The following is a 14,710-nucleotide window of genomic DNA, read 5'->3' as shown; positions in this document are numbered from 1 at the left end:
TTCAACAAATAGCAGTTTTATTCACTAGTGAGAAGGTGTTTATGACACTATATAGATTGTTTTTGACCACAGTTACAGTATGAAAATATATTAAGCAAATACATAAATTAAATACAAGGACTATGGAAGTGCTTCTTTAAACAGAGTTGGTTAGAAAACACAACAGTGTGGAGAGGTATTATCATAAGAAAAAACCAGAACCATCGACTGCCATTTTAAATGACTAGATTTGCAGAGAAAGAATACATAATATAAAAAACATAAAAAGTGCTCTATTAAAGAATATAACACATTCAGTTGCTAGATGTATTTGCCTTATTTATTTAAGCTTCACACAAATCAAGGAATAGCCAGATGAGGCTCCATGAACACTAGCATTATTAGATACTGACTACCTAAATACCCAAAGTATTGGGCCAGGAGCAATTTCCACTCAAAAGGTATATGTTGAATGTCTATGAGTTGTGTACTAATTTCTATTAGGTGGGAGTATAAAAGAGATCAAAGACTTGGTTCTTATCCTTGCAGAATTGATAAGCCGGATGGGTCCTACCTGGGAAACTAGAGATTGAGGACCCTTCAGGCCAGAACTTTGGTGCACCTGGTTGTCAGGGTGTTTGAGATTGGGAGATTTCACGAAGGCCACTGGAGACTCTCACTTCAGCTTGCAGGGGAAAGCCACCCAACTCTATGACACTCCGAAAGCCACAGCTGTGTATTCTCCTTTCTGTGTGAAGGCTTACTTGCTCACTCACAAGCTGTTATGAAAACACAACATCTCCAACATAACAGAAAGCTTACTCTTAGGATGAAGATAGTTTTTCTTAAAAGAAATTACTTACTGCAGAAAACAGCCATAACTAACCTTTCTTGTGAATATTCTAGAAGAAACATACTACTTTTGTCTGACATTATTCACCATTTCAACAGCTTCTTTTGATATCTTACATAAGATCATGTACATTGGCATATAGGTTACAAAAATCATTTTTGGTAGGTCTGTTAATAGAGCTTTTATTTCCATTACATAAGCCTTTATTTTAGGAGCATTCACCAACCATTCTCTTATGTCATGAATGCATCTATATAGACAATCTTTAAACAAAAATAAAATGCCTTATTTTTGTGTCATATATTTATTCCTAGGGAGCCTCCCTACAAGTCAAGAGTAGTCTTTTAGTCAAAAACATTTCCATTGCTAGAAACATTTTTAGAACAGAACAGATTTTTGCTATTATCATGGCTGCATTAAATGTTACCCTGCATTTTAAGTAAAATGGCCAAACATTTCAAAGGTACCGTCCACTAAAAGAATCTAAGGTAGTGTGTTCAGAATTCCAAACTCAGTTTCGTCAAACACCTGGTAAATTCACAAAATGATGTAGCTTAATCAGCTACATCATCTGGCCAACATAGTCAAAGTGATATCCTTCAAAGGATAATGCATCTTAAGCATATGACATCCCCAAGAAACAGTCTGGACACAAAAGGAATGCTGTTTCTTCTTTCTAATGATGTCTACTTAGATACCCTCTTTTCAAATATTTTTCCTTCTTTGTATTATTTCACTCATTTTCTGCAGTCATGGTTTATAGATTTTCCCTTGAGTGAAATAATCTTTGAATACTTGATATGATTTGGAACCTCAGATTAAAAACACTCTGAACCTTAACAGAACATTTGGGCTGATAATAGCCTTTTCCACTCTGTCTCTTCTGGAATGAGGTACCTTTGAAGCCTTGCTCATAGCCACTTCCAGGAGGATCAGCCATTCCTTTTTGCCACTCTGTTGTGAGTCATCAATTACTTCCATTTCCCCAATGAAATGGAATGTGGAAAGTCCTTGAACTGTTATATCAAACAAGCAGCTTATTACCTATTTTTTTCCCCATCAGGTCAGATTTTGTCTGGCTCATGTGTGTGAACTAATACTCTAGAGCACCCCAGAGTTGGTGCTTAGATTCTGCTACTTGCTGTTATTCAGATCTGGCAGATCTGACTTTAGGATTCCAACCATAGAGACCCAGAAGCCTAAGTGAATGAGAATTTACTGCATAGTCGACAATTTTCTTCCAAGAGAAAGGAGAGTGTTTAAATACAAGAACCTGGATCCTGAGACACTAGAAGAATCAGAGTGTGAAGTAAAAGATGTGAAGCCTATTTTTGTATCGCTGGGCATCTGCTTAGTGGTTTCACATTATTTTCAAATATCATTTTGGGCTTTCTTCCAAGAGATAATAAAATTAATTAAAGACCCTACCAAATAAAACTGTCCCCAATATATTGTGTGTTGTGGCCATTTTAGTGTTCAAAAGTGAAATCATTATCATCTCTTCTAAAATGTGGAGCCAGAAAAGACTATGACATACCAATGGGTATGAGGAGATAAGATGAACAGAAAATAAAATCACCTTCTACTGGGAAAGCAAACATATTCAAAAGGGAGAAGGGGAAGTGTAGTGAAAAAGAGGGGTTTGGGAGTGTTAAGTGCTGCTGAATTTCTTAGGACAAGTGCAGACCCAGACAGGGAGAGGAGCCTTAGAAAAATCTGACTCAAGAGCTGAAAAACTGGCTGCTATCCAGAAAAGACAGAATAGTACGAAATTGATTTAATGAGTAGAGATTAAAGGAGTTAATTATAAAGGACTTGGATAAATAATTATTAATATGCAAGACAGGAACCTTCCAAGATTTGATAGCTCAAAAGCACTTTGAAGGCTTGATGATTAAAGAGTACTGCACAGGTGCACAGCCAGGATGCCCAGCGCGACAGGAAGTGGAGGGTTTACCAAGTCATAACACATGACGGGATTAAATTAATTGAGCTGAATGTCAAGGAAACCTGTTTTTCCTCCTCCTAAATTTAATAAATAGATCAACTAGATTATGTATTTAGTCTTTGATGGTGGTGGGAGGGAAGACAGTGAAATATTTGTTGCTAAGGAGATTTAAAATTAGACAGGTGGAGGGTAGAAATAAATTTGTCCTGCATTAGACTAAAAGAACATACAGTTTTCCCTTGTCATGTCCATTTCCATAACTCTGATTCCACCCCAGATATGCCAGGGTATGTACTGTGACAGCCGTGTAGGTTTGTTATGGTTTTAATTCTTGATCTGTGCAATGAATTGCTTTCTTTCTCTTTTTGGTCCAGAGATTTGCTAGAGAAGCAGAATCAGCGCTTGCCAGTTTGTGGCCCAAGGAAGGCTGCCACTGCACTGCTTCTGGGTAATGTCACTGCCTTGCTGAGGCCCTCTTTCAGGTTTAATTGAAAATAGTAACAACAATCCCACCGTTATCACTGTGATGTATTCTCTTTATTGAATAGAAGTGTGTAGTTTCTAGGACAGTGCCTAGCAAGTTGCAGGCACTTACACTTTTCTAAATGAGTAAGAAGCCAAAAATGAATTTCTTTCCATGTAGTTGAATGTGCTTCATACCCAGTGATGTTGGCTTAAAATTCCGGTTTTTTAAAATTTATTGCTTTTTCTTATTAATACAGGGAAAGTTATGCCTAATAGACATATCGTCTCATATATCTCTGATCTTTATTTTCTCCCCAGTGGTACCTCTGCCACACTTACATGTATGTTGTTCCTTTTCATTTCTAGAAGAGCCGTCTGGTTTCCTGAAACAGGATCAGACTCTAACACTGTCATTTCACAAGGCATTGAGTATGATAACACTTGTGAAGATTTGGAATCCTCTTCCCATTCATTCTTATAAAGGTTTTTCCTGTTTCCACAAACTTCAAGAAGCCCTGGAAATTTTTCCAGTTTGGGTGTAGCCTTAATTTACTACAACTATATTAGGTATATTTAATGCTTTTTCCACTTACTATGGCAATTATACCCATTATAGTACTTATGGGGCTCTACAGTTTGTAGCAAAAAATGTATATTTTGAAAAGATACATACTCTTTCTGCAAATGAAGCTATGAGACCAACAACCTGGATCTCTAAATCTTAAATTTATTACAGAGAAATTTGCAGTGAGAAAAAGGCAAACATTCCCGACTCATCTCTCAGGTAGCCATGATGATACCATACAGGTGTGTTTCAAATTTTCTCCAGGAAGACCCTTGGAACTGGACCTTGGAGAGAGCAATGCTCACTTTTTGACTCACTGAAATTTGTGATAGTCAAAATGGGTCAACTTGACAGAGCATGAGTGCCTTTTATATCAAATGCAACTGAAGGTGACTACTTGATATTTTGACCTCAATGATTTACTAAAAAAAAGTGTCTGAGAAATGTTATACTAGGCACCGCTGAATTTTTGTTTCAGTATTTTTTTAAATTAGTGATATATGATGTTTGTAGATATTTCTCTAGAGGTATTAACATTAGGCCCTTTGATCAGTAGCATAATACGTCACCACAATCTTCTTTTAATGGGAAATCCAAGTATGACCAGTGTGATTTTGACTTTTCCAGGAGTGCAGCCTCCTAGCAATGAGACAAAGATGAGTGTGTGTCCATTGGCCAAAACACACATCCCACTGTGGGATGCATGCTCACAGAGCACACTGTGGATGCAGTGGAACAGTCTCCCATGGCTGCAGATGGCGCTTTGCATGTTGACTGTGTTTCCAGTCAGGGGAGCAGGTGGCACACTTCTGGATAAGAGGCATTCATCACTTCTGTTCTGGTCGTTCTCTCTCAGAACCCTCAGCCCGGCAGCCTGGACTTGCCTTGCAAGTTACGTGGCCCCTAAGCTGACCACGCTGGCTTGGAGCTCTGGCAGGACAAAGGGGAGACACTAACCAGGAGGCACAAACACCTACTTCAGCTTTGGTGCTACTTAATCTCATCTCTTCAACCCTTTCTTTTGATTGTTATATTATTACATTGTTACACACATGAATTGCTTTTGGATCATCTTTGGGTCCCAGCAATGCCCTCAAACCAGCTGTACTCTCTGCTCTCTCCAGCCCTGCCCTGTATCCTGCCCAGTAGGTATCAAAACTGGTAAAAAACCATGGCCTAGGGGATCACCCCTGCAACCACCTCCATCCACTTTTTACCACTTGTCCTGTTATACAGGTTGAATTAGTTTAGGTAGAACAAGCCATGAACACTTTGGTGTGGAAAAATAGTATTATATAAAGCTTAATATTAAACATTATGAAAAATACATATTTACAGAAGAAACTACAAATTACAACTATGTACAATAATATGTTACCTTTAAATTACATAAAATCTTTAAAATTCTCCAGATTAATAAATTATACATAATATCAACAGAAATAGCTGGCACCTCCATAGGGCATGAAGCAAGTTTTGTTTTTTTTTAAATAAAATCACACAGTGAATAGTTTTGATCCAGGAGATCTTCGGGTGCATTCTCAATGCCTTGAATAGCCCGAATCTGAAAGGAAAGACACTGGAATTAGAGGCTGTAGCAGGGTATGTCATAGTTGTTTGTTCTATTTATGAAAATGATGAATGGCAAAGACTAGCAGAAATGACGGAAACTCAATATGGTTTACGATGAGACCATCCCTGTGGGGACCAGGTCACTGCATTCAGGATTGTAGATTACTAGAACTAGAAAAGACTAGTGATTCCAGTCAAACCCTCTGGTTTTCCAGATGAGCTCACAGGCCCAGAGTGGTTCAGAAATTCACTCAGGGTTACACGGCTTGTGAATGCTAGCTAGTTCCAGAGCTAGGACCTGAATCCTAACTTTCAGATGCCTGAAGCTAACCATACCATAATTAGCTTCCTTTAAGCGCACCCAAGATCACACTAAAAAAAGACCCTTAAACAAGCCAAAACAAGACAAGGAAACTCCAAGATCCCCCAGAGCTTCCTCCATCCTGGGCTTCTTAAAGAATCTCACATGCAAAACCTATTAATTTACTCTCCTGATAAATTAGGGGGTAATTATTTACAAAATAAAAGGATTATCTGATTTACAAAGAATTCCTTTAAATAGCAGCCCTCTCATGTATGTGTGTTTTACAGATTATTAACTATTTAATATATTTAAATAACTATTTAATATATATTTAATATATTGGCTAGGTGGGTGGGTACAGAGGGTACAGAGAACTAAATAAAACTGAAGAGCATTTTGAAATGGAGATAAAAGAGCTCTGAAATAATGTTTATCCAAAAGAAAAAAAAAAGATCTATGGGTAGACATTGGTCCATGTGGCAAGAAATTGAAACTTACGCTAACAACCACATGAATGAACAAATCCAGCACCAGTCAAGCCTTCAGATGAGTATAGCCCTGGCCATTCAGATGAGTATAGCCCTGGCCAATGTCTTGACTTATGACAGACCCAGGACCAGACCACTCAGCTAAGCCCCTTCCAAATTCCTGATCTACAGAAACTATGACATAATAAATGTAGAGGTCAGCTGATAAGTTTTGAGGTAATTTGTTAGCTGGAAATAAATTACAATGTAACTTCAAATTTGCAATTAGCCAGTGTGATAAAATAGATTTTAATGATGGTCCTGAGTAGGAAAAAGCAGACCCTTCACATGTCAATTAATTATTGTCTGATCAAAGCAGTGCCTTACAAAGTTTATACATTTTCTTCTACTGAATTTTTCTTTTAAAAATTACATGTTACATACTTGTTCTATAAAATTCAGAAATAGCATAAAATGGAAGAAAAATGATATGTTATTTTACTGCTCAGAGAAATTTTCTTTAATACTGTGATATATTTCTTTATTTTTCTCTGGCTTCCTGGGTGGCTCAGTGGTAAACAATCTGTCTACCAATGCAGGAGACACAGGAGACAGGGGTTCGATCCCTGCATCGGGAAATCTCCTCAAGGAGAAAAGGGCAACTCACTCCAGTATTCCTGCCTGAAAAATCCCATGGACAGAGGAGCCTGGTGGGCTGTAGTCCACAAGGTCACAAAGAGTCGGACGCGACCAAGTGACTGAGCATGCATATTTCTCTCCAGTCTTTTTTTTTTTCTCCTCTATGTGCTGTTTTTGTTTGTTTAACATTCTGCATTTCTTACTTATTTATGAGAAAATCTATACTATTATAATATCCTTAAAAATATTCTTAATGACTGCATTGTGTTCTACTCAGTGAATGCACCACGGTATGCTTAGTCCTCCACTGTTGAACATTTATGTTTTTTTCACTCAGACCTTTAACTATGAAAAGCTTCACACATAAAGCTTTTTCAGTACTTAGGGTGATAATAGAAATACTGGATGACAAGAACATAATAAGGACCTTCATACATATGGCCAAGTTCTTCTCCAATGGGATTTTACAATTTGAACTCCCAGTTGCTATTTCAAAGCATCCTCTTTAGTAGTAAGCCTTATTCCTTAGAAATATTAAGCCGAGTCCTGAACAGAGGGCACTCCAAGCCTAGGAGGAGAGACCACGTGAAACCTGTGCTCCACCAGGGGGGTTCCCTCCCCACTCAGCCTCTCTTCCTTGTTGCCACTTTTTGAGGGCATTTCCCTCAAACCTTTGGGGAGAAGAAATGATCAATGCGTGTTGGGAAAGCTTGAGGTTTTTAATGGCTTCCAGATAGACTGTATTTTGCTAAATAAACTTATAAAGTAGTGCAGTAAGCTCCTACCTCTGTGATACTCTGGATTCACATTTTCGTAGATTGGAAACAAAGGGTTTTCTTGTTCATTCCGTAACTTCCTTGCTCTGAGAACATCTCTTACACACTGATGTAGGTACACATACTGACACTACGAAAAAGCAGAAGACATGTCAGAGGAAGGCAAATTCTCAAGCATAAGAAAGTTAAGGAAAACTACTATATATAAAATAGATAACTAATAAGGACCTACTGTATTAAGCATAGGGAACTCTTCCCAATACTCTGTAATGTCCTATATGAGAAGAAATCTAAAAAACAGTGGATATGTCTATACGTATAATTGATTTGCTTTGCTATACACCTGAATTTAGTACAACAGTTGTAAATCAACTGTACTCCAATAAAATTGTTTTTAAAAAATTTTTTCAAAAGACAAGATACTTATAAAAAAGAAAGAAAGACAAGGGACTCTCTCCAAACCTCAACAGTAATGGGATTCTATAATGGTTAGCAAATTTCCTGATAACCCTTCACTAACCTCAGATATGCAGATGACACCACCCTTATGGCAGAAAGTGAAGAGGAACTAAAAAGCCTCTTGATGAAAGTGAAAGAGGAGAGTGAAAAAGTTGGCTTAAAGCTCAACATTCAGAAAATGAAGATCATGGCATCTGGTCCCATCACTTCATGGCAAATAGACGGGGAAACAGTAGAAATATTGTCAGACTTTATTTTTTGGGGCTCCAAAATCACTGCAGATGGTGACTGCAGCCATGAAATTAAAAGACGCTTACTCCTTGGAAGGAAAGTTATGACCAACCTAGATAGCATATTCAAAAGCAGAGACATTACTTTGCCAACAAAGGTCCGTCTAGTTAAGGCTATGGATTTTCCTGTGGTCATGTATGGATGTGAGAGTTGGACTGTGAAGAAAGCTGAGTGCCGAAGAATTGATGCTTTTGAAGTGTGGTGTTGGAGAAGACTCTTGAGAGTCCCTTGGACTGCAAGGAGATCCAACCAGTCCATTCTGAAGGAGATCAGCCCTGGTCGTTCATTGGAAAGACTGATGCTAAAGCTGAAACTCCAATACTTTGGCCACCTGATGCAAAGAGTTGACTCATTGGAAAAGACTGATGCTGGGACGGATTGGGGGCAGGAGGAGAAAGGGACGACAGAAGATGAGATGGCTGGATGGCATCACCGACTTGATGGACATGAGTTTGAGTGAACTCCGGGAGTTGGTGATGGACAGGGAGGCCTGGCGTGCTGCAATTCATGGGGTTGCAAAGAGTTGGACACAACTGAGTGACTGAACTGAACTGAATGGCTTCTAGTATGTAGAAGAGTGACTACTTTCCCTTACCACAGAGAAGAGGATGAAAAAGGGCAGAAAGGCAGTGTTTATTCATCTTTTTTAGGTACATGCATATTTAGAATATGTCCTATGAGGGCCAACAACTATGTCTGACCATAGTAGGTCCTCCACAAATAGTTATTGAATATACAAAATTAATGCCAAACACTGTGCTATGCATTTTATATGAATTATCTCATTTAATTACTTTGACAACCTCATATAGTAGATATAATGATCCATATGAATAGAAACTAAGAGAAGATAAGTAACTTCTCCAAGGTCACACAGCTAAGAAATGAGATCCTAGGATTTAACCCAGGTATGTGAGCCCAAACTTCGTACTTTTTTCATTACATCAATTTTCTTAGATGAAACCTAAAATCATTGCATTATTGAATGTGAAAATAATGTCACTGCATACCGTGTTGTTTCATTCTTTGTGGTGGGGGTGGTGTGGTGAGAAAAAAGAGGTTGTACAATAGATGTGCATATCTTGGTTCTCAGTATCTGAGTCTGAGTCATTAAAGAATCTCAAAGATGTTGGCTTACTGCAGAAAACCATAGAGGCTTTGTGGTTGTTCAGTCACAAAGTCATGTCCAACTCTTTGTGACCTTCTGAATTGTAGCATGCCATGCTTCCCTGTCCTTCACCATCTCCTGGAGTTTGCTCAAACTCATGTCCATTGAGTCAGTGATGCTATCCAACCATCTCATCTTCTGCTGCCCCCTTCTCTTCCTGCCCTAAGTCTTTTCCAGCTTCAGGATCTTTTCTAGTGAGTCAGGTCTTAGCATCAGGTGACCAAAGTTTTGGAGCTTCAGGTTCAGCACAAGTCATTCCAATGAATATTCAGGGTTGATTTCCTTTAGGATTGACTGGTTTGATCTCCTTGCTGTGGGACTCCCAAAAGTCTTCTCCAGCACCACAATTTGAAAACATCATTTCTTCAGTGCTCAGCCTTCTTTATGGTCCAACTCTCACATCCATACATGACTACTGGAAAAACCATAGCTTTGACTATATGGACTTTTGTCAGCAAAGTAATGTCTCTGTTTCTTAATACACTGTCTAGGTTTGTCATAGCTTTTCTTTCAAGGAGCAAGTGTCTTAATTTTGTGGTTGCAGTACCATTCACAGTGATTTTGGAGCCCAAGAAAATGAAATCTGTCACTGCTTCCACTGTTTCCCTATCTATTTGCCATGAAGTGAGGGGACCGGATGCCATGATCTTTTGTTTTTTGAATGTTGAATTTTAAGCCAGCTTTTCACTTCCCTCTTTCAACTTCATTAAGAAGGCTTACACAGTGAGAGTAGCCCCACCTGTTACCTATCTGGGAACTACTTTTTTTGTTTTTGCTGTCTCTTTGGAGAAGTTGTGTTCTCCTTTGTGCAGTTTTTTAAAAAAAATTTTAGATGTTGGAAATGCTTAAATTCTTTACAAATACAGTGACATTTTGAAATATTTTTATTCACAGTCTGCTGATAATGGTTCTGTTTAAAGAGATAAGAATTCTTATAGTTCAAATTTCTAATCTGCTTTGACATGTTTCCTTGGGTCAGAATTTGAGCAAGAAGTTAGCCAAATGTAATGCTTAAAGTGAGTTATAAAGAACAAGACAAAATTAGATTTCAGCCAAATTTTAAGCCAGGAAATTTGGTCATATATCAGATTATTTTCATAAAAAGAGTCATGGAGCAATTCAGCACATTGTCATTTCAACCTGTATGAAAGCAAGTAAAACGTATTGGGTTTGCCTAAATGTTTGTTTGGGTTTTCCATTAAATGTTATGAAAAAACCCAAACAAACTTTTTTGCCAACCCAATGATTATGTTTGTGTGAGAAAGTGACAGATTTTGTGTTGCTCTGAAGCCTAATCAGACTCTTCTAGGTTGGAAAAGCAAATGGTCTCCTCTGGATGTCTGTCTGTGCCATTTACCAGGGCACAATGATATGGGTTGGTTGTTAGTGCCCTAAATCACCATTTGGGTACAGGAGCATGGTGCAGCTTGTCTGCGGTTTAGAAACTACCTTTGAAACAGAAACAAATATGGAAGAGTCAGTGTTTTGGTGACCAAAAGGACACCATAGAGACCTTCACTGACCATAGAAGCTCAGCCATAAGCAGCTAAACACGTGCACTGGCTCCTTTCCTTACTACCAACCAAGCTGTGTAATCAGGGAATGAATGTGCAATGTTGGCGCTCGGCCTTGGGCTCTCCTCCTGACACAGTACTCCTCAGACGAGGACTCTGGGCTTTCGGTCTGCCACCAGTTGGGATAGGGATCTATCACCACCACTAGACAGGGATCTCAGTTTCTGCATCTGTAAAACAAGGAGGCAAGGGTCTCTTCTACAGCTAACTTCTTTTGACCATTAAAGATTTGTATTAGATTTTGTATTGCTGTCAATTAGATGGATATTGAAAAACATTCCTGGACTCTATGTTTAAGGTGATCCATGTGGTCAGTTTTAGAGTATTTTCAAGGTTTGAGACACAAAGGGAGACTATAAATCTGTCTTCATCAATGATCTTTAAAAGTGGACAGGTATTTATTTTTATGTGTTGGCACTAGGCATTATCCCTGGGTGCATGGTCATCTACTCAAGGGAACTCATCATGTAGGTCTGGTATAATCATTAGATTAGAACGTTTCAGAGAAACAAACCAATCAGAAGTGACGTCTGTGTTAATATTAATAACTATTCTCTGCAATTCTGCTCACAAACTCAGCTTACTTGTTATGAGTATCTTATGATCTTGAAAACTTGAGAAGGGTACTCTCCTGAAAATGATTGTTTCTACAGGCAGTCATTTTCTTCATCTTGAAAACTACCAGATTAGAGACTGACACTTCCCTCATTCCTCCCATCCAAAGCATAAATCACATTTTCAATTCTAATGGGATATTAAATGAGTTTGGGACCTTGGAGTTTGGCTGTGAATGAGTTCTCGTATGCTATGCCTTATTAATAAGTTTTTCAACAATGATCTACTCTGGGCTTTGAAACCAGTTAATATTCATTAATTTGCTTTGTCTTAAATATAAATTCTTCTTTTCCCAACAGAATACCCCTTTGAAAATGATTACTCCTAAAACCTTTCAGATTTTTAATGTGCTCCCCGCTTTATCCTTAATGAAAAGTAGACGAAGTCTAATGTATGAATTTCACATCATAAAAGCTCATTTCCCCCCCTCTGTCCAGCAAGCTGGTGAAGCCTTAGTTCCATTCAATTTCACCAATATCTGTAGTATGAGATAATATTTATAGGATTGTACTTAGAGCCTTTCATGGTCTCTAAGTGTACAGTTTAGCAGAAGGGCAGGTATGTGAACAAGTAAGGTGATGAACATAAGACAGAATTGTTTATAAAGCTTCATACATGAGAAGAAGCCATCAGGTTCACTTTTGGAGGAGGAAAATATAGATCTAGAAAGAAAAGGTGACATTTGTTAAGAATTTGAGCAAAGAAATAGGACATTCCAAATGATATAAATAACACAAAAGTGTACATATATTCTGGAAACTGTGAGCGGTCTAGTGTAGTTAAAAGGTAGGGTGCATAAGTCGTGGGAAACTCCCAGGAGAATCCCCCAAATGTGCACTGAGTCCCACAACATTCCACTGTTTCCTCCTCAGGGGAAGCAGATGACATTGACAGATGGTGACTATCAGCTCTTTTTCCTTAACAAGAGCATTTTAATGTCTCTCTCAGAATCAGGCAGGAAACATGCCCCAAGTTAGGCTAAAAGGAGGAGGGTCACACTCACAAATCCCTTGTCTAATGTCTCCTGTTTAGAGGCCTTTGCTCTTTAATATATTGATCAAAACTTGTGAAGCCCACACCCCTTCGTCTCCCAAATAAAGCAGAATAAAGTTGATGCTGACTCTCTCTGTGGACCCAGAAAAGAAATACAAGGGATGTCAGAATGTCCTTTTTCTTTGGCTGGAATCATCACCCTCGGGCTCAGCAGCTCAGCTGTGGCTTGCACCCCTCTGCCCTCACTCTCAGGTCCAAGTAAGCGGTACGGGGACTGAGTGTCTGAGACTGTAGAAGGAGCCCACCTTCAGCAGAGCCTTAAAGCAAGACAGATAATGTCTGGATATTGTTTGGGATTTTGTTTGATAGAGAAAAAAGGAAAGAGAAAATTTCTATCTTATTGAAATCTTTATTCAATATGATCAAAAGAATCACTGATTCTGGACCAGAGAGGGAAACCTTCCTTAATTTTGGCAGACCCTAAGAGAGTGGGGGTGGGTGGCATTATGACATGAAACTGGGGAAGTAAGTTGGAGCCAGGTTCTGAAGAACTTGAAAATCATTTTAAAGCAATGAAGAGTTTTCCATAATTTTTATGCAGGGAGCTGACACAGTGACAGAGCACTTTGTTGGTGGCAGTGGTGATAAAGAGCTGTTTGAGCAGAAGCTGGGGGCAGGAGAGCCATGAGCAGGCTACTGTGAAGGCTCACTGAGAGGTGATAAAGGGCCAGGCAAGGGCAGAGAGTCTAGAACAAGGAGAAAGATGCTGGGTAGAATGGACAGGGCTTAATGATTGCTCGAATGTGTCTCTGGGAACAGTCAGATCCCCAGCCTGGGCAAACAAGTGAAGGTCAAGATGAATGGCAATCACCTGAAACTAAAAGAAGAAACAGCAGAAGTGCTTCTGTTGTTTGTTTTTTTAAAAAAATGAATAATGAATTTGGTTTTGTGTTGGAGATGCGATGACTATAAGACTTTCTGGTGGAACTGTCCATGAAGCAGGTACTTGGGTGAATGCTGGGGAAGGAGAATGAGATCTGGGAGATGTGAGCAGGTATGTGGTTCCTGAAGCCATGGGAATGGAAGAAATATGAAGAATGAAGATGGGGAGAAATAAGAGTAGGGCCTTGAGTAGAGACTCTTGGGAACTTGAACACTGAAAAGTCAGGCTGAAGAATAAGAATCACAGAATCCCCAGAGAGGTTAGGAGGAGGAAGGGGAAATAATAGGTAAAAGAGGAGTTATGTCCAAGGAGGAAGAGGGAAAGCTTTGGTACATTATGTTGCCCCTGCCCTGGATGTCAGCCAGTGATATTTATAGTGGGGTGGGGTTGCCTGTTCTTTGCCAAAATGCATCTCCATAGTTCTGGACAGGTGTACAGAAGTGATACATGGCCCAAGAAGCCTCTAAAAATAGCTATGGAGCCTGAGCCCTCTATCCCCAACACCTCTTAAGATGATTTATAATGTGATGATCTCCTCCTCCCCAAATCACAATTAAGTATGGCTTAACTGGACATGGAACAACAGACTGGTTTCAAATAGGAAAAGGAGTACGTCAGGGCTGTATATTGTCACCCTGCTTATTTAACTTATATGCAGAGTACATCATGAGAAATGCTGGGCTGGAAGAAGCACAAGCTGGAATCAAGAGAAATATCAACAACCTCAGATATTCAGATGACATCACCCTTATGGCAGAAAGTGAAGAGGAACTAAAAAGCCTCTTGATGAAAGTGAAAGAGGAGAGTGAAAAAGTTGGCTTAAAGCTCAACATTCAGAAAACGAAGATCATGGCATCTGGTCCCATCACTTCATGGCAAATAGATGGGGAAACAGTGGAAACAGTGGCAGACTTTATTTTTTGGGGCTCCAAAATCACTGCAGATGGTGACTGTAGCCATGAAATTAAAAGACGCTTACTCCTTGGAAGGAAAGTTATGACCAACCTAGATAGCATATTCAAAAGCAGAGACATTACTTTGCCAACAAAGGTCCGTCTAGTCAAGGCTATGGTTTTTCCTGTGGTCATGTATGGACTGT

The 14,710-nt window shown here is 39.1% G+C and overlaps 1 protein-coding gene across 2 annotated transcripts in view; it reads right to left on the bottom strand.

The window, feature by feature from the left end:
• PTPRB (protein tyrosine phosphatase, receptor type, B) overlaps positions 1 to 14,710 on the bottom strand; it is a 130,486-nt gene continuing 115,776 nt past the window's right edge. For both annotated transcript variants that reach the window (XM_010841513.1, XM_010841514.1), the window contains 2 exons: positions 7,578 to 7,698; positions 1 to 5,374 (listed from right to left, as the gene is read on the bottom strand). In XM_010841513.1, coding sequence (XP_010839815.1) covers positions 5,352 to 5,374; positions 7,578 to 7,698 — 144 coding nt within the window. In that variant the 3' untranslated portion in view covers positions 1 to 5,351. The remainder of the gene's footprint in view (positions 5,375 to 7,577; positions 7,699 to 14,710) is intronic.

This window comes from Bison bison, unplaced genomic scaffold (genome assembly GCF_000754665.1).
Source record: "Bison bison bison isolate TAMUID 2011002044 unplaced genomic scaffold, Bison_UMD1.0 scf7180017864163, whole genome shotgun sequence".
Lineage (NCBI taxonomy): Eukaryota > Metazoa > Chordata > Mammalia > Artiodactyla > Bovidae > Bison > Bison bison.
The sequence above is the reverse complement of the archived record's forward strand: the minus strand, read 5'-3'. Positions and strand labels throughout refer to the sequence as shown.